The following is a 22,363-nucleotide window of genomic DNA, read 5'->3' as shown; positions in this document are numbered from 1 at the left end:
GTTAGATTGAGTACGATTGATTATGTGCGACATAAGCGATTTACGTGAATAACTTCAGAACTACACAAAGAGTTGATATTTTTGGGGGTAAATATTGTTCAGGACATTGATATGTTCATTTTGAGTAGTAGTGGTCCAGGGTACTTCTTTTCAAATTGAACTTACATACGATTAAGTGCGTTTGTTTATTCGCGACATAAGCGATTTACGTGAATAACTTCTGAACTACACATAGAGTTGATATTTTTTGGGGTAAATATTATTCAGGACATTGATATGTTCATTTTGAGTAGTAGTGGTCCAGGGTACTTCTTTTCAAATTGAACTTACATACGATTAAGTGCGTTTGTTTATTCGCGACATAAGGGATTTACGTGAATAACTTCAGAACTACACATAGAGTTGATATTTTTTTGGGTAAATATTATTCAGGACATTGATATGTTCATTTTGAGTAGTAGTGGTCAAGGGTACTTCTTTTCAAATTGAACTTACGTACGATTAAGTGCGTTTGTTTATTCGCGACATAAGCGATTTACGTGAATAACTTCAGAACTACACATAGAGTTGATATTTTTTTGGGTAAATATTATTCAGGACATTGATCTGGTCATTTTGAGTAGTAGTGGTCAAGGGTACCTCTTTTGAAATTGAACTTACGTTTGATTAAGTGCGTTTGTTTATTCGCGACATAAGCGATTTACGTGAATAACTTCTGAACTACACATAGAGTTGATATTTTTTTTGGTAAATATTCTTCAGGACATTGATATGTTCATTTTGAGTAGTAGTGGTCCAGGGTACCTGTTTTCAAATTGAACTTACGTACGATTAAGTGCGTTTGTTTATTCGCGACATAAGCGATTTACGTGAATAATTTCTGAACTACACATAGAGTTGATATTTTTTTGGGTAAAAATTGTTCAGGACATTGATTTGTTCATTTTGAGTAGTAGTGGTCCAGGGTACCTGTTTTCAAATTGAACCTACGTACGATTAAGTGCGTTTGTTTATTCGCGACATAAGCGATTTACGTGAATAACTTCTGAACTACACATAGAATTGATATTTTTTTGGTAAATATTATTCAGGACATTGATTTGGTCATTTTGAGTAGTAGTGGTCAAGGGTACCTGTTTTCAAATTGAACTTACGTACGATTAAGTGCGTTTGTTTATTCGCGACATAAGCGATTTACGTGAATAACTTCTGAACTACACATAGAGTTGATATTTTTTTTGGTAAATATTCTTCAGGACATTGATATGTTCATTTTGAGTAGTAGTGGTCCAGGGTACCTGTTTTCAAATTGAACTTACGTACGATTAAGTGCGTTTGTTTATTCGCGACATAAGCGATTTACGTGAATAACTTCTGAACTACACATAGCGTTGATATTTTTTGGGGTAAATATTATTCAGGACATTGATATGTTCATTTTGAGTATTAGTGGTCAAGGGTACTTCTTTTCAAATTGAACTTACATACGATTAAGTGCGTTTGTTTATTCGCGACATAAGGGATTTACGTGAATAACTTCTGAACTACACATAGAGTTGATATTTTTTTGGGTAAATATTATTCAGGACATTGATATGTTCATTTTGAGTAGTAGTGGTCCAGGGTACCTGTTTTCAAATTGAACTTACGTACGATTAAGTGCGTTTGTTTATTCGCGACATAAGCGATTTACGTGAATAACTTCTGAACTACACATAGAGTTGATATTTTTTTTGGTAAATATTATTCAGGACATTGATCTGGTCATTTTGAGTACTAGTGGTCAAGGGCACCTGTTTTCAAATTGAACTTACGTACGATTAAGTGCGTTTGCTTATTCGCGACATAAGCGATTTACGTGAATAACTTCTGAACTACACACCGAGTTGATATTTATTTTGGTAAATATTATTCAGGACATTGATTTGGTCATTTTGAGTAGTAGTGGTCAAGGGTACCTGTTTTCAAATTGAACTTACGTACGATTAAGTGCGTTTGTTTATTCGCGACATAAGCGATTTACGTGAATAACTTCTGAACTACACATAGAGTTGATATTTTTTTCGTAAATATTGTTCAGGACATTGATATGTTCATTTTGAGTAGTAGTGGTCCAGGGTACCTGTTTTCAAATTGAACTTACGTACGATTAAGTGCGTTTGTTTATTCGCGACATAAGCGATTTACGTGAATAACTTCTGAACTACACATAGAGTTGATATTTTTTTTGGTAAATATTATTCAGGACATTGATATGTTCATTTTGAGTAGTAGTGGTCCAGGGTACCTGTTTTCAAATTGAACTTACGTACGATTAAGTGCGTTTGTTTATTCGCGACATAAGCGATTTACGTGAATAACTTCTGAACTACACATAGAGTTGATATTTTTTTGGGTAAATATTATTCAGGACATTGATTTGGTCATTTTGAGTACTAGTGGTCAAGGGTACCTGTTTTCAAATTGAACTTACGTACGATTAAGTGCGTTTGTTTATTCGCGACATAAGCGATTTACGTGAATAACTTCTGAACTACACATAGAGTTGATATTTTTTTTTGTAAATATTCTTCAAGACATTGATATGTTCATTTTGAGTAGTAGTGGTCCAGGGTACCTGTTTTCAAATTGAACTTACGTACGATTAAGTGCGTTTGTTTATTCGCGACATAAGCGATTTACGTGAATAACTTCTGAACTACACATAGAGTTGATATTTTTTTCGTAAATATTGTTCAGGACATTGATATGTTCATTTTGAGTAGTAGTGGTCCAGGGTACCTGTTTTCAAATTGAACTTACGTTTGATTAAGTGCGTTTGTTTATTCGCGACATAAGCGATTTACGTGAATAACTTCTGAACTACACATAGAGTTGATATTTTTTTTGGTAAATATTATTCAGGACACTGATCTGGTCATTTTGAGTACTAGTGGTCAAGGGTACCTGTTTTCAAATTGAACTTACGTTTGATCAAGTGCGTTTGTTTATTCGCGACATAAGCGATTTACGTGAATAACTTCAGAACTACACATAGAGTTGATATTTTTTTGGTAAATATTGTTCAGGACATTGATATGTTCATTTTGAGTACTAGTGGTCAAGGGTACCTGTTTTAAAATTGAACTTACGTACGATTGAGTGCGTTTGATTATGCGCGACATAAGCGATTTACGTGAATAACTTCTGAACTACACATAGAGTTGATATTTTTTTTGGTAAATATTGTTCAGGACATTGATATGTTCATTTTGAGTACTAGTGGTCAAGGGTACCTGTTTTAAAATTGAACTTACGTACGATTGAGTGCATTTGATTATGCGCGACATAAGCGATTTACTTGAATAACCCAGGACCACAAGTAGTCAAAATAAACGTCTCAAAGTCCTGATCAAAATTTTACCCAAACAATATCTACTCTATGTATAATTCACCATGCATGGAAAATCAAATAGCTAACTAATAACTAATAGCTAACTGCCATACATGAAAATCGAATAACTAACTAATATCTAATAGCTAACTGCAGACTAACTTGAATCCGGTGAGGAAACATGTCTGCAGTTTCAGGGAGTATAATACTGGGGTTATCACCTCACATTATAGCTGATAGGAGCACATTCACCTCACACATCATATATTAGTGTAGTATCAGCTCCTACATCATATATGGGATCAATTTTACCTCAGAAAGTCATGTGGCTGCCATGTTCCCTCATGTGTACCTCCCTGCAGAAATGGCTGATATACTACTCCACATTCATTATGTATTAGTATAGTCTCAGCTCTTACATCTTATTTGGGAGCAATATTACCTCAGAGATTCATGTAGTTGCCATGTTCCTTCATGGGTCTGTTACAAGTTGCCTCACACACTGCAGAGACAGCTCCTGTGTGACCTGCTTACAGACATGGCTGTTGTGTCTTATTTCTGCTGTATTATACAGAGTCTTCATGAGTTTTGTGTATCTGTGTGATGGGTCAGAGCATTGGCACATACAGTGTCTGCTATTGCTAGCATGGAGCTGGGCAGTTACAGGGACTAGTCACTGGTGAGAGGGAGCAGTAACGGGGTGGTATATATATATACCGTATATATATGAGGGTAAGAGGCTTCATTCTGCTGTCTGCTGATTTCCCTCTTCCCAATTATGGAGTCTGGTGACCTGTATGTGACCTCATCTCTGCTGCAGTACAGTCTGATGATGCTCGGTGATAACCAGGTTACTCTCACTATCTATATGTGATATATGAGAAAAGGCTCCATCTCTGTGCAGCATGCTTATCATGTATACAGACTTTGAGTACATGTTAGATCACGGGTCTCCAGGTTATTTTCCTTGCTGCACATATAATCTGTGCATGACTTCCAAATCCGTGCTTTATTTCTGGAGATAAGGCAGCCTTTAGTCTCATTATGTTGCATGCTGTCCTGCCTGATATATCCACCCCTTTTTCTGTATATACTTATGGCTGCAGGCAGCTTATCACAAGCCTGAGTGGATTACCTGGAGCCTTACTATATATATTTTATCAGGTGTCAATAATTATTCGGGGAGTAATTCAGCACATGGTGGGGTGGTGAGTGGGCACTAATAACTCAGCACATGGCGGGGGCAGTGAGTGGGCACTAATAACTCAGCACATGGCGGGACCTTATGATGGGACATTTTCCAGTATCAAGCTGTAATATGCCTTGGTTGTAAACTTACATGGTGTTTTCATCTTCACTTATCCCACATCTTGTGCAGTTGGGGGGGTCCTTGAAGTTGGTTATAAATTGGTCTGGGGGATCCATTGGGATATGGATTCCTCTTTTTGGAATTTAATTTGGTTCTTGATCTGGTGAATGGTAGAGGGGATTTTCAGCAAGGGTTTGTTGAATCCTCAGGAAGTTCAAGTGAACATTGGAACCCTGTGGTTGTGGTGTTCCCAAGCTAGTGGGGTAACGGCTGGGAGTAATTGTTGGTACATTTTATGTTCACTTTTTGTTTGGTAATCACCAGATCTTATGAGCTTCAAGGACTCCTCCCAGCATGTTAATGTTCTTTATGCTTTGATGTTTTATTGTATGCTGTTTTTAATTCTTATATTGTTCCCTTCATATATTTGCAGGAATGGTGTATATCCACTGAGTGCTAAATTTTATATTACCTAAGATGGTGGATAGCACAGACTAAGTGGATTACCTGGAGCCGGGCAGTTGGGGGGTTCCTTGAAGTTGGTTACAAATTGGTCTGGGGGATCCATTGGGATATGGATTCTTCCTTTTGGTATTAAATATGGTTCTGATCTGGTGAAATGTGGAGGGGAGTTTCGGCAAAGGTTTGTCGGATCCTCAGGAAGTTCAAGTGAACATTGGAACCCTGTGGTTATGGTGCTCCTGAGCTAGTGGGGTAACGGCTGGGAGTAATTGTTGGTACATTTTATGTTCACTTTATGCTTGGTAATCTCCAGATCTTATGAGCTTCAAGGATTCCTCCCAGCTAGCTAAGGTTATTTATGCTTTGTTGGGTTATTGTATGTTTGTATTAATAAAGGTGTGTATTTAAAAAAAAAAAAAGTACTTATTTGTTTCTTTTTTAGTGGTTCCTTGAAGCTAATTATAATTTGGTCAGTAGGGGTAACCAGCTCAGGTATGGACCCTCTGTTTAGGGGGGGTGTTCATCATAGTATGACCCCCTGGAATGGAGATGTAACCATCTTTGGTATGGCCCCCTGGTGTGGAGGAGTGACCATCACGATATGGCCCCCTGGTCTCCAGAAGCATTTATATCTTACAAGACCCTGTTAGGGTAAAGTCCCTGTGGTCATGGCAATCATATTCTACATGCATACAAATTGGGTGTTGGACGAGGTCCTGAATAGTACCTGGACAGGTCATATGCCTGGGGTGTTGGACGAGGTCCTGAATAACACCTGGACAGGTCATATGCCTGGGGTGTTGGACTACGTTCTGAATAGCACCTGGACATGTTATATGCCTGGGGTATTGGACTGACGTCCTGAATAGCACCTGGACAGGTCATATGCCTGGGATGTTGGACTGATGTCCTGAATAGCACCTGGACAGGTTATATGCCTGGGGTGTTGGACTGACGTCTTGAATAGCACCTGGACAGGTCATATGCCTGGGGTGTTGGACGAGGTCCTGAATAACACCTGGACAGGTCATATGCCTGGGGTGTTGGACTACGTTCTGAATAGCACCTGGACAGGTTATATGCCTGGGGTATTGGACTGACGTCCTGAATAGCACCTGGACAGGTCATATGCCTGGGATGTTGGACTGATGTCCTGAATAGCACCTGGACAGGTTATATGCCTGGGGTGTTGGACTGACGTCCTGAATAGCACCTGGACAGGTCATATGCCTGGGGTGTTGAACGAGGTCCTGAATAGTACCTGTGACTTGAGAATGCTGAGGCACAGATTTTGACTGTTTATATTGACCAACTTCTATTTCTTTCAAGGTTGTTGCCTGGACAATGCAGTAATCTGGGGCATTAAACTGAAGAGCAATGTACCTAATATGGGTGCCCTGGAGTCAGTGGGAGTGACTAAGAGAAAAGTAATAAAGTGCATCCCGATGCCCTTGAGCCAGTGGGAGCGGCGAGGGGTGAAGACATCAAGTGCATTAACACGAAGGGCAATGTGCCTATTTCCAATGCCTTTGTCCCAGTTGGAGAAGGTTAATGGTATATGTTATCAAGTGCCTGTAAAGCAATTAACAATGGCGTGGCAAGGTTATTAATAATGTCTTTGTAGACTTTTCTGCTATAGGCTTATTTCATTTACCATGTCCAAATATTGCAAAAATTATTTAAATTATTAATGATCGGTTATAATGTCGATATTATATTGTGTATGGCTTTTAATTACTCCTTGTTTATAGTATCTTTCTCTTTATATACACTCATCACTTTTTGGGTAGTAATAGTAAGTGGGTTTAAGATTTGGTTACTGCACAGCCCAGCTACTGTATGTAATGGTGGTTTCTTGAACTGAAATCTGTGAATTAGTGAGTTATTAGAGCTAGCTACAATACATGCAGTATAATAGTTTTTGAGGCATCACAGATGTCATTATACAGGTAGTCAGACTGTGGCTACCCCTTTGTTATGGGTTAGTTTCTGCATTCCCTATTATAGGATCCACATTGCAGGATGTTTAGCGGCTGGTATTTTGCTGTAGTTACCATATTATCGATCATAATTTGGTAGTGTTGCATTGTTAAAATTAATCTGTTGCAGTCCTGGAATTTTGTTTCTTATATGCACAGTCTTTCCATAGCATGCAGATCTGGTTGATGACTTTATTAGGCATGGGTGATGGGGGTCGAGTCCATTCAAGGTGTCAAATGGCCTCGCTGGTGGCGGTTTAGGAGTCAGGTGGAAGTTGCAGACAAGTTAAGGTGGACTCATTTTAACTAATAGAGGATGTAAAACCTCATGGTGGTGAGCAGGCTCGGCTTTGGTGGCCAGCCTCAAGGACGTTGTAATGGTAACATCAATCAGGGGCGGGCACAGTGGTTAAGCACAGGAGTGAGGATAATAGGGTCATTGGTGCCCTGAAAGTTTACTGGCTCTGCTTGAATGGCAAGCCAGTGCGTGCCGCCCCTTTATGGCTGTCTGTCCTGGTGCTGTATGTCAGACAGCTGGGGATATCGCAGTACTTGTGAATCCCAATGTACTAGCACTCCACCTGACTCCTACTGTGATTATTTAATCATGTGATTTGAATAAAAGCTGTGGCCATTTTGACAACCAAAATAATGTGTTTTGTGTATTTATTTTAGTACCTAGGTTTACAGTAGTTATGGTGGTTTTAAGAAGGAGTGGGGTCCATCCCATATCCAAAAGTCATGTGTATTACAGGAGTCATGTTACCTAAATAACCAGCATTACAGGAACACAAGAAGCTGCCTAATGTATTGGAACAATATCCATTGGAAGAACATGGATTGTCCAAACATTCATTGACATCATCACAGTGCTTTCCATCACCTGAAACAACATGAAATGACTGAATAATGTAATAATATATTACCATATTAGACTGCTGAAACTATATGTGATATATAATCTGTAATATAATTTTTTTTTTGCCAACAGGTTTCTAACAAGTTGGAGGACTATTTTCATATTTATGATAAGTAAACTAGGCATACATTACTCTTTTAAAGCCTAATCAACAATCTTAAGATATTGCTCAACGTAAACATTTATTGTAACAGTATAATAATATGGAAAGCACAGATATTAGTTTACCATGCACTCTCATATAACTAATTTATGCAGCTTCAGACTTCCCAACTTCTGAATTCCCACCACTGTCTTGCTTTCAGTCCCACTTTTCTTCTCTATTGCTAATCTCTATGTACGTGACATGAGTCCTCCTACTTGGAACAATTTAGAAAAAACGTTTGCACCACTATTTTTGGGAATTCATGCTCATAGTAGGTAAATCTAACAAAGTCTTAATTTCCATTGAACAGTCCAAAAAAACCACACCACAAAAAAGGGAACAAATATTGTGCCAAATTACATTTAAATGCATTTGCTGTATTTTATGGGTGTTTCGGGGAAAACGTTAATGGTTTAGTAGGCTCTCGATTTTGGATTTTTCTAAAATTCTAAAGCTTAACTTTCATTTCTAAACTTGGATCTGCTATAGTCTAGGGTCTGCTGATGAATTTAGCAGCAACTCAAAGAAGTGTTGCTACCATCAGTTTCTTAATGAATTGATTTATTCAAATAAAATGGTAAATTATCTACTGCAACTTCCATCTGATTTGTCTATGTTCTGTTCTGAATAAAATATGGCTATAATAAATTTTCAAATCATTGCATTCTTGCATCATTTACATTTTCCATGTTCCATCTTTTTTTGGAATTATGGTTTTATATATAATAATATATATTTTACCAATGTATCCATCCATGCAGGTGCAGTGATAACTCATCAAAGTGTTTCTACAAGCAGCATTGGCCGAACATAGGTTTTGAGAACATTCATCAAAATCTTAAAAAAGATAAAAATAAAAAATAGATTACATACAAGAATGCAAAACTTTACAAGCAGCATTAATACAGGTGATCACACACTTAGGCTATATTCTGACTATGAGTTTTTGGATCCATTGTCCATTAAATGCGCCAATTCTGATGCTTAGCCTCCGCTCTTCCCCCTTGCGTTGGCAAATGGGGTAATAGTTGTTGGGTTGATGTCAGCTTTGTAATGTCAGCTAACATCAAGCCCAGTGCTTAGTAATGGAGAAGCGTCTATCAGACACCCCCATTTCTATCCCCATAGTCAAATTCAATAAAGACATAAAGTCCTTTAATTGTAATAAACACTCCCCGACCATATTTTACCTATTTATTCACCAAAAAAGAAAAATAAAGCAAAGTTATACTCACCTTTCAAACTGGTAATTCATAATGCTCATGTTCAAGAAGTTCCCCAACTCAGCCACATCCAGATTTTGTCATGAGCGGTGACATCTGTGATGTGACTGCTCAACACGTCAGCCGGAAACACATTGACTGAGTGTCAGAAATGCTGCCAGAGTAGAGGCTAAGCTCCAGAATATTAACATCAGCCCCCTCATCTGGGTACTAAAATGAAGGGGGCATCACGCTATTTAAAAAAAAAAAATTTAATACACAATATACACACACAGTGGGTACTGCCTTCAACTCCCTTTAGCGTTGCCTGGTCACACTGATCGTAGGAAGACCAAGCGACAATGATGAGAGCTGCATTCAGCACTCAGTGCCTGGGAACAGCGCTAACTGTACTGCTTTTTTCCAGGTTCTGGTGCATGTCACACTGATGCGGCACACGGCCAGCACAGAGATGCCACACGTATGTTACACATGGACACACATAAGACTGGTACCAATCAGGAAAGGGGCCTTATATATAGTGTTTATTGATGTCTGCTTTTGGCAATACAGGGCTCCTTACCTGAACAGTGAAGTCCATCTCCAGAAAGACCTGGAGGGCATGATCCACAGCCCTTGACTGGATCACAGCTTACATTGATGTAGCAACCTTGACTGCAAGGGTTTATTTGTTCATGGCAGAAGATCCCAGTGTAGTTATCAATACAATTGCAGCTTGCCACCTAGTTTGCACATAAAATATCAACATTCACTTTACATTATATACAGCCACTCAATGCACGGTATGATATCAGAAAAGCAAATTACATTTGACTTACATAGAGAGAACTGCTGTTGACTCTTGTGATTTCCGTGTAGTTGCACTCACTGCTGAACTGACAGCTGCATATGATGAACTTTATAAAGAAAATACTGGAAAGATTATGTGAATCAATAGCCTCCAACTGGAAAGTAAAGCCATCAATGCTAGTAGGTGCCCAGGTCATGATTCCAGCCTCTAAATAATAGCAAAATGTAGATGATGTGGTTAACACATAGTAATGAGGAAAGTTATTGTAACTTTACATGTTGGATTGCACATACAATAGATGTTGGTAGTCATGACATTTTACTATTATTCATGGTACATGATTTCAACTATGATGCCCTCATGAATAAGCATAGGATAGATAAGAATAAAGATAATGGTCACAAAGTCACTGACAGAGGCATTGATAACTAGTTCTACAATGAGCTATGTACTTTGATACATAGCGGTTGTAGAAATGTTTCAACATATTTAATTAGACAAAATTACAAAAATGATTTTGTCAAACTGCTGTGAAAGGCATCCATACATTTTAATCACATTGGACATCTAATTTTTGTAAGTCATCAACTTCTTTAATATACCCAACCTGTTACGTTAAGATTCACTGATGTATGTGCAGTAAATTTAACTCCTGCTCCATCAGCTTTATAGTGCTTTTGAACTTTCTCCATCTTAAATGCTTGAACATAGCTGTCTCCCATAATCTTAGGTGGCATAAAACCTGAAGTAGAAAGCATACGATATAAGACATTGCTATTAGCCTGCTTTTTAAATATATTATCTGGTATGGTACTGCTCAGGCAAGATCTGATTTTCTAAAGTTGTAGGCAGATGGCAAAGTTCTTTAAGAATGTCACATAAAAACTAAATCATTAGATTAACATGACAGACATATTTATTTAAGCAAATAAAAAATGTTGGTGTTCATCATAAATCCTCTTTCTTTTCGCCTTCATTGGGGGATACAGGAGCTATGGGTTATATGCTACCACCTGGAACCCTACACTAAGAATATATGTTAGAAAAAAAGCTGACTCCTCCTCACCACACTACACCTGGGCGGCTGACACCCCGTTATTCAATTAGTGGAAAAGCAGTAGGAGAAGCAAAACCAAGAAACTCGTAACAAGGGAGGGTGCTGTGTCCCTCAATAAAGGCTACACGAAAGAAAATATATGGTGCATTCCAAAAATCTTTATTTCCCAGTCAATTCATTAGGGTACACAGGAACAATGGAATGTCCCAAAGATGTCTTTGGGGTGGAAAAACTAATACCAATACTTCAGAAGGAAGAATAGCAATCCCTCAGGTTGCTACATAAACAACTGCCACTTGTAGTACCCTTCTGCTAAGACTCGCATATCTAGACGCAAAGGTAAGAGCTTCATAAACATGTGGACAGAAGACTAAGTAGCAGCAGTATGGAATAAAAAAGCAGACTATTGACCCTGTGGATAGATGTGGGGAAATCAGAGCTCCATCTTTGGCTACATGAAAATATGCTACACTATGGTGTGCAGGCAGAAGTTAAAGCCAGAAAGGCCAACCACCCTAAATACCCAATCATCAACTGCGTCAAGATACATGGTCCTGCCATTCTGACGCGAGAGTATTCAAGCTGAATAGTAAATGCTTACTCTCTGTTGCTCCGTGGGGTTAAACAGAATGTCTGGCTCAGGTACGAACTGGGGCTGAAATTCAGCCCTGGCATTTGACATCACACAGGCCGACGTTGTCCCCATCCCCATTAACCAGATGGAATATATTACTAATATTACCCTGCATGGAGGAAAGGAAGATTTTCCACAAGACCAATATTCCTAATAATAGCCGTGGCCTGCTGGGGTAAGTGACGGTGTCAGCAACTTTGCGCTCCATCATAACTCTTAACAGTATGGGTGTCTTGAGAACACTGATTCTGTTAACAATGTAGCAGACAAGGCAGCCCATGACCAGACAGGCCCTTCTGTCATTTGCCAGATTTGTAAGATGGTCTGTCCGGCCCTCTTCTGGCTCATTCACACTCTATTACCCACAGGGCTGGACTGGCCATCTGGCAATTCTGGCAAATGCCAGAAGGGCCTGTCTGGTTGTGGGCTGCCTTGTCTGCTATGTTGTTAACAGAATCTGTGTTCTCAAGACTCCCATACTGTTAAGAGTTGTGATGGAGCACAGAGTTGCTGACTCCATCACTTATCCCAGAAGGCCATGGGTATAATTAGAAATATTGGTCTTGTAGTAAATCTTGCTTTCCTCCATCGAGGGTAATATTAGTAAAATATCTCATCTGGTGCTTGGGGGACGGGGACAACATGGGCCTGTGTGATTTCAAATGCCAGGGCTGAATTTCAGCCCCAGTCTGTACCTGATTACCCATTCTATGAAAAATTTAGGCCCACATCTTCTGAAACACAAAAGTAATAGAAAAAATGTTAGTTCCTAACCTGCTTAATCATGGCTGGGACAGGTCTACTAGTCAGACTAATTTCTGCCTAGGAACAGCACTAAGCTAAAGTGAATAATTGGGTGTTGTCTTCCTAGATCTAGACTGGCGGGGAGGATTCAGCTTTTTTTTTGTTAGCTTCTAGGTGTCAGCATATTAATCCATGATAAAAAATCATTGGTGTGCCAGGATTGAACTGTTCCATTTCATTGGTTTGAAAAACAAACCCCAACACAATATTCCATTAGCATTTGTATCCCTGTCATATCTAACAATCATATATTTCCAGTGACTGAATAATTAGTGTGGAAAGTATATACTATAACAAAGGACACATTTCTAACTTATCGTTTCACTTACTGAGTGTAGCGTTTAAGATTTGGAAGCCAGTAACCACTTTCTGGGTTAAAAATCCAATGCTCTCATTTCCTGTGCTGAGGGCATCATAAATGCACTCTGTGTTGTTCACACAAATGGATGATATTTCGAGGTACCTTTCTTTATTTGAAATTATTTCATTGAAAAATGCTGGAGTAAAATTGAATGGTTTTGGCCTTGAATCGTTGAAAGTAAATAATGTATCCTGTGTGACCTCCCCTGTTATAGAACATAAGAAATGCAGATAAGATACTGTATAGAATAAACCAACAAACAGACAATGGTTCTTCAGAATGAACTTATTAACTGCATTTGCTTGTTATAGTTCTTCAAACTATACCCAAAAAATCATTGGCGGGAAAATTTCTTAAATCAGCTAGATATACATTTCCAACATTACAAATGTGATTTATATTTAACCCCTTCTCAACATAGCCAATTTCCATTTTTACTTTTTGCTGTACAAGTTTTCTTTTCAACAACCTACCAAATGCGGTTAAAATGCAGGATAAAAAAAACACAATTCTGACATTGTTTTTCGGTCATTGTTTTTACATTGTACATTGTGTGTTAAAAATGGCATCATGATTCACGTTGCCAGTATGATTACAACGATACCAAAGTTATCCATTTAAAAAAAAATTATTTTAGTGATGGGAAAGAAAAAAACTTTTAAAAAAATTTCACTGTGTTTATACCGTATGAGATTCATAACAATTTCATTTTTTAGTTGACGAAACTGCTTTGGCGATCAAGTCAAAATTTATACTGATACCATTTTAGGGTAAATTTTACATTTTGATTTCTTTTTAATGCATTTTTTTGCATATTTTTTAACATTTTTATATTTAATGAGGGGCAAGAGAGGATGATTTGAAATTGTATGCGTTTTAAAATGTTTTCATGCTTTTAAAAACAATTTTCCATAACATTTACTGTCATTGTTAGCCTCGTTAGGGGACTAGAACCTGCAATCGTCTTATCCCTTGTACTGCATACAGCAATTCCACAGTATTGATGCATATAGTAAAATTAAAGGCTAGGTTTCAAGAAACCTACGTCATGGCAGGTATGGCAGTCTTCAACAGACCCTTGGCTTTCATAGTAATACACTGGCCAAAGGATGCATGAAATGATGAGTCCCCATGCCGGCGTGCTGAGAATGCCACTGTTAGAGATTGACAGTGACATTTAACAGGTTACCAGTCATGGGCGGAGCTCCGCTCCATCCACGAATGTTAGAGACAGATCCTAGCAGTGACACAGCAGCTGTTATCTACCAGGAATGGTGGCTACGCATGAGACTAAATCATTCCATTCCCAACTTACACCATATATGTACAGTGCTTGTCGGGAAGGGGTTAAATAACGCACATTTATAACACTGAATGTCCAAATATTACTATGACTTTTACGAAAATTAAATGTTTTTTTATATCTCTGTTAATATGGCCATATGAGGGCATTTTGTGTGTGGGATGAGTTGTATTTTTGAATGGGATGATTGATTTTACCATATAATGCACTAGGAAAAAAAGAAAAAATACCAAGTACGGTGAAATTGCCAAAACAGTGCAATTCCACACTTGTTTTTGTTTTTTTTCTTTACTATGTTTACTGTATGGTAAAACTGATCAGGCAATATGATTTCCCAGGTTCATATGAGTACGCAGATACTAACGTGTAGAATTTATTTTTTATTTAAGTGGTGAAAAAAATTCAGAAATTTGTATGAATAAAAGTTTTTGCGTTCGTCACCATTTTCAGAGACCAGTAGTGTTTCCATTTTTCATTATCTGGGGCTGGATGATGGCTTATTTTTGCATGCTGAGCTGACATTTTTATTGCTATCATTTTGGGTCAGATATAATGTTTTGATAGCCTGTTGTTGCATTTTATTGCAATGCTGCAGCCACCAAAAAAATGTAATAATGGTGTTTTGACTTTTTTCTCATTATGCTGCTTACCTATCTGAATAATTTATTTTGTATTTTGATAGACTGGACATTTACGAATACAGCAATACCAAATATGTGGGAAAAAAACTCCACTAACTTTAGACAGAAAAACCAGTACACAGGCAAAGATGCTTACCTGTTGCGGCCTCCAAAACAATTGCACTATCAGGGTGCAGCGGACCCAAGTTAAGATGGCAAGTACACAGGTGCATTAATACCGATGAGGCAGCCACTCTACAATCAGGAATTGGCCACTTGGTACACCAGAGCAAACAAATGATCTGTATATGGCGTGTGCACACAGAAAATGCAAAGCATCTGGCTCAGAGCCTCTTAGTGACGCAATATGGCGGGCTAACCAGTGCTAACTAATGCATCCTGTGTGAACAGGGGCCACTTGGGTCCGCTGCACCCTGAGAGTGCAATTGTTTTGGAGGCCGCAACAGGTAAATACCAAATATGTGTTTTTTGTATTGTTTCAATGGGACAAAAGAAGGGTGATTTGAACATTTGTGTATTTTTCTTATTTTGACAATATTTTTTTAAACTTTTTTTTCAAATTTTACTTTATTTAATTGTCCTGTTGGGAGACTTGAAGCTGCAATCATCCAATTACTTCTGTTATACATAGCAGTACTGAAGCACTGTTTAGCAGAAATCACAATCTCCTATGAACGCCGGCCACAAGCCAGCGTTCACAGGAGTATCATGATGACAGGCACAGGGGTTTTCTGACCCTCAGCTGTCATGACAATCCATCGGTGCCCTGTGATCACATGCCAGGGGCACTAATCGATGGGATTAATAATGTGCTTACACCCTATGTGTCAGAGATCGACAGTGGGATGTAGCTGGATAACAGCAGAGTAATTTACTGGATAGCAGCTGCACTAAGAAAATGAAGATGCAAGCTGGTCTCCTATCTGGTTTGATTGTGGTTCCCAAGAACACTTTTGTCATCACAAGACACCTTTGGCAGCTCCTATTGATTGTGCAGTGCATGGATGAAATAATGACCTCTACACCTTGTTTCACTACTCACTGGACACTTGCTCCTGGAGGTGGCCAGTGATGATGTATCAGGCCTCTGTGACAGCAATTAAACAAGAAGATGGACTGCTTAGTCTCACTGCTTAAGGAAGTGTATCCTTCCCCTTGACTGCATATATTTTTTGCATTATTTGGAATTGACAGGAATTTAAAAACACACCATTATCAAACTGTTATCATCTGGGTTTGGGGATTTAAGTCTCATGTCAGGCTCCTTTTAATGGGATATTCCAGCACTATTTCTGCATTGGGAAATGAGTGGAGGTGGTGAAGTTAAATCTATAGTAATCTGCTGGCTTGTATGTGTAAGCAGCAGATATCACGCTTCTGTCATTTTCAATACTAAAACACGTGTGTGGTACCTGAGTCACATGCTCATGATTTGGCAAATATCTATAGACATGACTCCACCAACCTCAATCACCGCCCTTTGCAGAATTGAGTAAAGCCGAATTATACTTTTGACTTTTTTAAACACTTACATGTCTTTCCATAATTAAAGATCTCTTCTTCTGTACTCTTATGAGAAATAAAGGTATAATCTGGCCTCATAAGATCATCACTTATATTCCAATTCCATAAACCTGTAAGAAGATATTACATTGTTTATTGCTTTACCATATATGACAATGAAAACAGCTGTTATCCTCAGTATCTCTAATATACTACATTTGTAGAATCTATAATATAACGCTGGGAGCGTCACTCTGTCCGAAGCCTTTATAGACTGCGCAGGCGCAAGCGCCGGCGCAGTCTGGGCCTCAAAGAGTGACGCTCCCGGGAGATCGCGGTGTGCGTTCAGTGTGACAGTGTCACACTGAACGCACACCGCGATCTCCAACAGAGAAGCAGGGCCCGCCAGGAGGGTGAGTATCGGCCATATTCACCTGTCCTCCGCTCCACCGCTGAGCGCCGCCATCTTCCCGGTCTTCGGCCTGTGACCTTCAGTTCAGAGGGCGCGATGACGCGCTTAATGCGCGCAGGCGCCGCCCTCTGACTTAACAGTCACGGCCAGGAGACCGGGAAGATGGCGGCGCCCAGCGCTGGAACGCAGGACAGTTGAATATAGTAAGTGCTGGGGGGCCTGAGCTGGCGGCGATACCGGCGCCTGACCCCCACAGCGTGCCGGTGTCCCCGCCTGCTCAGGCCCCCAGCACTCGGCGCCGAGTGGGTCAGAGGCAGTATGGGGACGCAGGATGGAGCAGCACATAAGGATGGGGACGCAGAATGCAGCAGCACATAAGGATGGGGACGCAGGATGGAGCAGCACATAAGGATGGGGACGCAGGATGAAGCAGCACATAAGGATGGGGACTCAGGATGGAGCAGCAAATAAGGATGGGGACGCAGGATGGAGCAGCACATAAGGATGGGGACGCAGGATGCAGCAGCACATAAGGATGGGGACGCAGGATGGAGCAGCACATAAGGATGGGGACGCAGGATGGAGCAGCACATAAGGATGGGGACGCAGGATGGAGCAGCACATAAGGATGGGGACGCAGGATGGAGCAGCACATAAGGATGGGGACGCAGGATGGAGCAGCACATAAGGATGGGGACGCAGGATGGAGCAGCACATAACAGTAACATAGTAAGGCCGAAAAAAGACATTTGTCCATCCAGTTCAGCCTATATTCCATCAAAATAAATCCCCAGATTTACCTCCTTTTACAGAACCTAATAATTGTATGATACAATATTGTTCTGCTCCAGGAAGACATCCAGGCCTCTCTTGAACCCCTCGACTTAGTTTGCCATCACCACCTCCTCAGGCAAGCAATTCCAGATTCTCACCGCCCTAACAGTAAAGAATCCTCTTCTATGTTGGTGGAAAAACCTTCTCTCCTCCAGACGCAAAGAATGCCCCCTTGTGCCCGTCACCTTCCTTGGTATAAACAAATCCTCAGCTAGATATTTGTATTGTCCCCTTATATACTTATACATGGTTATTAGATCGCCCCTCAGTCGTCTTTTTTGTAGACTAAATAATCCTAATTTCGCTAATCTATCTAGGTATTTTAGTTCTCCCATCCCCTTTATTAATTTTGTTGCCCTCCTTTGTACTCTCTCTAGTTCCATTATATCCTTCCTGAGCACCGGTGCCCAAAACTGGACACAGTACTCCATGTGCGGTCTAACTAGGGATTTGTACAGAGGCAGTATAATGCTCTCATCATGTGTATCCAGATCTCTTTTAATGCACCCCATGATCCTGTTTGCCTTGGCAGCTGCTGCCTGGCACTGGCTGCTCCATGTAAGTTTATCATTAACTAGGATCCCCAAGTCCTTCTCCCTGTCAGATTTACCCAGTGGTTTCCCGTTCAGTGTGTAATGGTGATATTGATTCCTTCTTCCCATGTGTATAACTTTACATTTATCATTGTTAAACCTCATCTGCCACCTTTCAGCCCAAGTTTCCAACCTATCCAGATCCATCTGTAGCAGAATACTATCTTCTCTTGTATTAACTGCTTTACATAGTTTGGTATCATCTGCAAATATCGATATTTTACTGTGTAAACCTTCTACCAGATCATTAATGAATATGTTGAAGAGAACAGGTCCCAATACCGACCCCTGCGGTACCCCACTGGTCACAGCGACCCAGTTAGAGACTATACCATTTATAACCACCCTCTGCTTTCTATCACTAAGCCAGTTACTAACCCATTTACACACATTTTCCCCCAGACCAAGCATTCTCATTTTGTGTACCAACCTCTTGTGCGGCACGGTATCAAACGCTTTGGAAAAATCGAGATATACCACGTCCAATGACTCACCGTTGTCCAGCTTATAGCTTACCTCTTCATAAAAACTGATTAGATTGGTTTGACAGGAGCGATTTCTCATAAACCCATGCTGATATGGAGTTAAACAGTTATTCTCATTGCGATAATCCAGAATAACATCCCTCAGAAACCCTTCAAATATTTTACCAACAATAGAGGTTAGACTTACTGGCCTATAATTTCCAGGTTCACTTTTAGAGCCCTTTTTGAATATTGGCACCACATTTGCTATGCGCCAGTCCTGCGGAACAGACCCCATCACTATAGAGTCCCTAAAAATAAGAAATAATGGTTTATCTATTACATTACTTAGTTCTCTTAGTACTCGTGGGTGTATGCCATCCGGACCCGGAGATTTATCTATTTTGATCTTATTTAGCAGGTTTCGCACCTCTTCTTGGGTTAGATTGGTGACCCTTAATATAGGGTTTTCATTGTTTCTTGGGATTTCACCTAGCATTTCATTTTCCACCGTAAATACCGTGGAGAAGAAGGTGTTTAATATGTTAGCTTTTTCCTCGTCATCTACAACCATTCTTTCCTCACTATTTTTAAGGGGCCTACATTTTCAGTTTTTATTCTTTTACTATTGATATAGTTGAAGAACAGTTTGGGATTAGTTTTACTCTCCTTAGCAATGTGCTTCTCTGTTTCCTTTTTGGCAGCTTTAATTAGTTTTTTAGATAAAGTATTTTTCTCCCTATAGTTTTTTAGAGCTTCAATGGTGCCATCCTGCTTTAGTAGTGCAAATGCTTTCTTTTTACTGTTAATTGCCTGTCTTACTTCTTTGTTTAGCCACATTGGGTTTTTCCTATTTCTAGTCCTTTTATTCCCACAAGGTATAAACCGCTTACAGTGCCTATTTAGGATGTTCTTAAACATTTTCCATTTAATATCTGTATTCTTATTTCTGAGGATATTGTCCCAGTCTACCAGATTAAGGGAATCTCTAAGCTGGTCAAACTTTGCCTTCCTAAAGTTCAGTGTTTTTGTGACTCCCTGACAAATCCCCCTAGTGAAAGACAGGTGAAACTGTACAATATTGTGGTCGCTATTTCCTAGATGCCCGACCACCTGCAGATTTGTTATTCTGTCAGGTCTATTAGATAGTATTAGGTCTAAAAGTGCTGCTCCTCTGGTTGGATTCTGCACCAATTGTGAAAGATAATTTTTCTTGGTTATTAGCAGAAACCTGTTGCCTTTATGGGTTTCACAGGTTTCTGTTTCCCAGTTAATATCCGGGTAGTTAAAGTCCCCCATAACCAGGACCTCATTATGGGTTGCAGCTTCATCTATCTGCTTTAGAAGTAGACTTTCCATGATTTCTGTTATATTTGGGGGTTTGTAACAGACCCCAATGAGAATTTTGTTACCATTTTTCCCTCCATGAATTTCGACCCATATGGACTCGACATCCTGATTCCCTTCGCTAATATCCTCCCTTAAAGTGGACTTTAGACAAGACTTTACATAGAGACAAACCCCTCCTCCTCTCCGATTTTTACGATCCTTTCTAAACAGACTGTAACCCTGTAAGTTAACTTCCCAGTCATAGCTTTCATCTAACCATGTCTCGGTTATTCCCACTATGTCAAAGTTACCTGTAGATATTTCTGCTTCTAGTTCTACCATCTTGTTTGTCAGGCTTCTGGCGTTTGCGAGCATGCAGTTTAGAGGATTTTGTTTTGTTCCAATCTCCTCGCTGTGGATTGTTTTAGAAATGTTCTTACCTCCCTTCTGAGTATGTTTTCCTGGGTCTTCTTTGTTCGAGTCTAATGTTTTTCTTCCCGTTCCCTCTTCTTCTAGTTTAACGCCCTCCTGATGAGTGTAGCAAGTCTTCTGGCGAATGTGTGTTTCCCAGGTTTGTTGAGGTGTAGTCCGTCTCTGGCGAGGAGTCCATCGTACAAGTAATTCACACCATGGTCCAGGAATCCGAATCCTTGTTGTCTGCACCATCGTCTTAGCCAGTTGTTCGCATCAAGGATCCTGTTCCATCTCCTGGTGCCATGCCCATCTACTGGAAGGATAGAAGAAAAAACTACCTGTGCATCCAGTTCCTTTACTTTCTTCCCCAACTCTTCAAAGTCCTTGCAGATTGTCAGTAGGTCCTTCCTTGCCGTGTCATTGGTGCCAACATGTATCAGAAGAAATGGGTGGACGTCCTTGGAGCTGAAGAGCTTTGGTATCCTATCGGTCACATCCTTGATCATCGCACCTGGAAGGCAGCATACTTCTCTTGTGGTTATGTCCGGTCTGCAGATGGCTGCTTCTGTGCCTCTCAGTAGTGAGTCTCCCACCACCACCACTCTTCGTTGCTTCTTGGCTGTACTTTTTGCTGTCACTTGTTGCTGTGTGCCCTTTACTTTTTTGCTTGCTGGTATTGCTTCATCCTTAGGTGTGCCATCTTCATCCTCTACAAAGATTTGATATCGGTTCTTCAGTTGTGTGGTTGGTGATTTCTCCATGGTCTTCTTGCTTCTTTTGGTCACATGATTCCACTCATCTGCTTTTGGAGGTTCTCTGACACTTTTTTCACCTTCTGTGACCAGTAGAGATGCTTCTGTTCTGTCTAGGAAGTCTTCATTCTCTTTGATGAGTTTCAAAGTTGCTATTCTTTCTTCCAGACCCCGCACCTTTTCTTCTAAGAGGGCCACTAGTCTACACTTCTGACAGGTGAAATTGGATTCTTCTTCTGGTCTATCTGTGAACATGTAGCACATGCTGCAGCTCACCATGTAGGTTGTCACATCTGCCATGTTGCGTGTTTTCCTTCTTGTGTAATCTACTCAGCCAAGCTTTCTTGCAATAATGTCCTACAGGTAAAAATTTTGGTGATGCTTTCCAAGCAGCTGGTCCCCGCTGTACCCAACGATCTTCTTGCTTAGGGAGACTCTTCGCTTTTCCCAGAAGGCACCTGGAATATGCAAATTATCCTCCTCAAGCTTGAATCCCTGGTTTGGTGATGCTTTCCAAGCAGCTGGTCCCGGCTGTACCCAACGATCTTCTTGCTTAGGGAGACTCTTCGCTTTTCCCAGAAGGAACCTGGAATATGCAAATTATCCTCCTCAAGCTTGAATCCCTGGTTTGGTGATGCTTTCCAAGCAGCTGGTCCCGGCTGTACCCAACGATCTTCTTGCTTAGGGAGACTCTTCGCTTTTCCCAGAAGGCACCTGGAATATGCAAATTATCCTCCTCAAGCTTGAATCCCTGGTTTGGTGATGCTTTCCAAGCAGCTGGTCCCCGCTGTACCCAACGATCTTCTTGCTTAGGGAGACTCTTCGCTTTTTCCAGAAGGCACCTGGAATATGCAAATTATCCTCCTCAAGCTTGAATCCCTGGTTTGGTGATGCTTTGCAAGCAGCTGGTCCCGGCTGTACCCAACGACATGGACCCGTAGAAGCGAGCAATCGCGAAACGGCTGTCGTCCCTCACCTCCTTCCCGCACCTGATCTGTCACCAGCCGGCCCTCTGCCTTGTGTTCATGTATTCATGTATTGAATAAAGAACATCACCTTCAA

General features: G+C 40.2%; 1 protein-coding gene across 1 annotated transcript in view; it reads right to left on the bottom strand.

Annotated features, from left to right (window-relative positions):
- Positions 1–22,363, bottom strand: part of LOC138637788 (mucin-4-like) — a 124,838-nt gene that overhangs the window by 37,203 nt on the left and 65,272 nt on the right. The window contains exons 14-18 of the mRNA XM_069726710.1: positions 16,533–16,634; positions 10,884–10,942; positions 10,229–10,306; positions 9,973–10,132; positions 8,929–9,024 (exon numbers count right to left, since the gene is read on the bottom strand). Coding sequence (XP_069582811.1) covers positions 8,929–9,024; positions 9,973–10,132; positions 10,229–10,306; positions 10,884–10,942; positions 16,533–16,634 — 495 coding nt within the window. The remainder of the gene's footprint in view (positions 1–8,928; positions 9,025–9,972; positions 10,133–10,228; positions 10,307–10,883; positions 10,943–16,532; positions 16,635–22,363) is intronic.

The sequence above is a fragment of the Ranitomeya imitator genome, chromosome 5 (genome assembly GCF_032444005.1).
Source record: "Ranitomeya imitator isolate aRanImi1 chromosome 5, aRanImi1.pri, whole genome shotgun sequence".
NCBI lineage: Eukaryota > Metazoa > Chordata > Amphibia > Anura > Dendrobatidae > Ranitomeya > Ranitomeya imitator.
The sequence above is the reverse complement of the archived record's forward strand: the minus strand, read 5'-3'. Positions and strand labels throughout refer to the sequence as shown.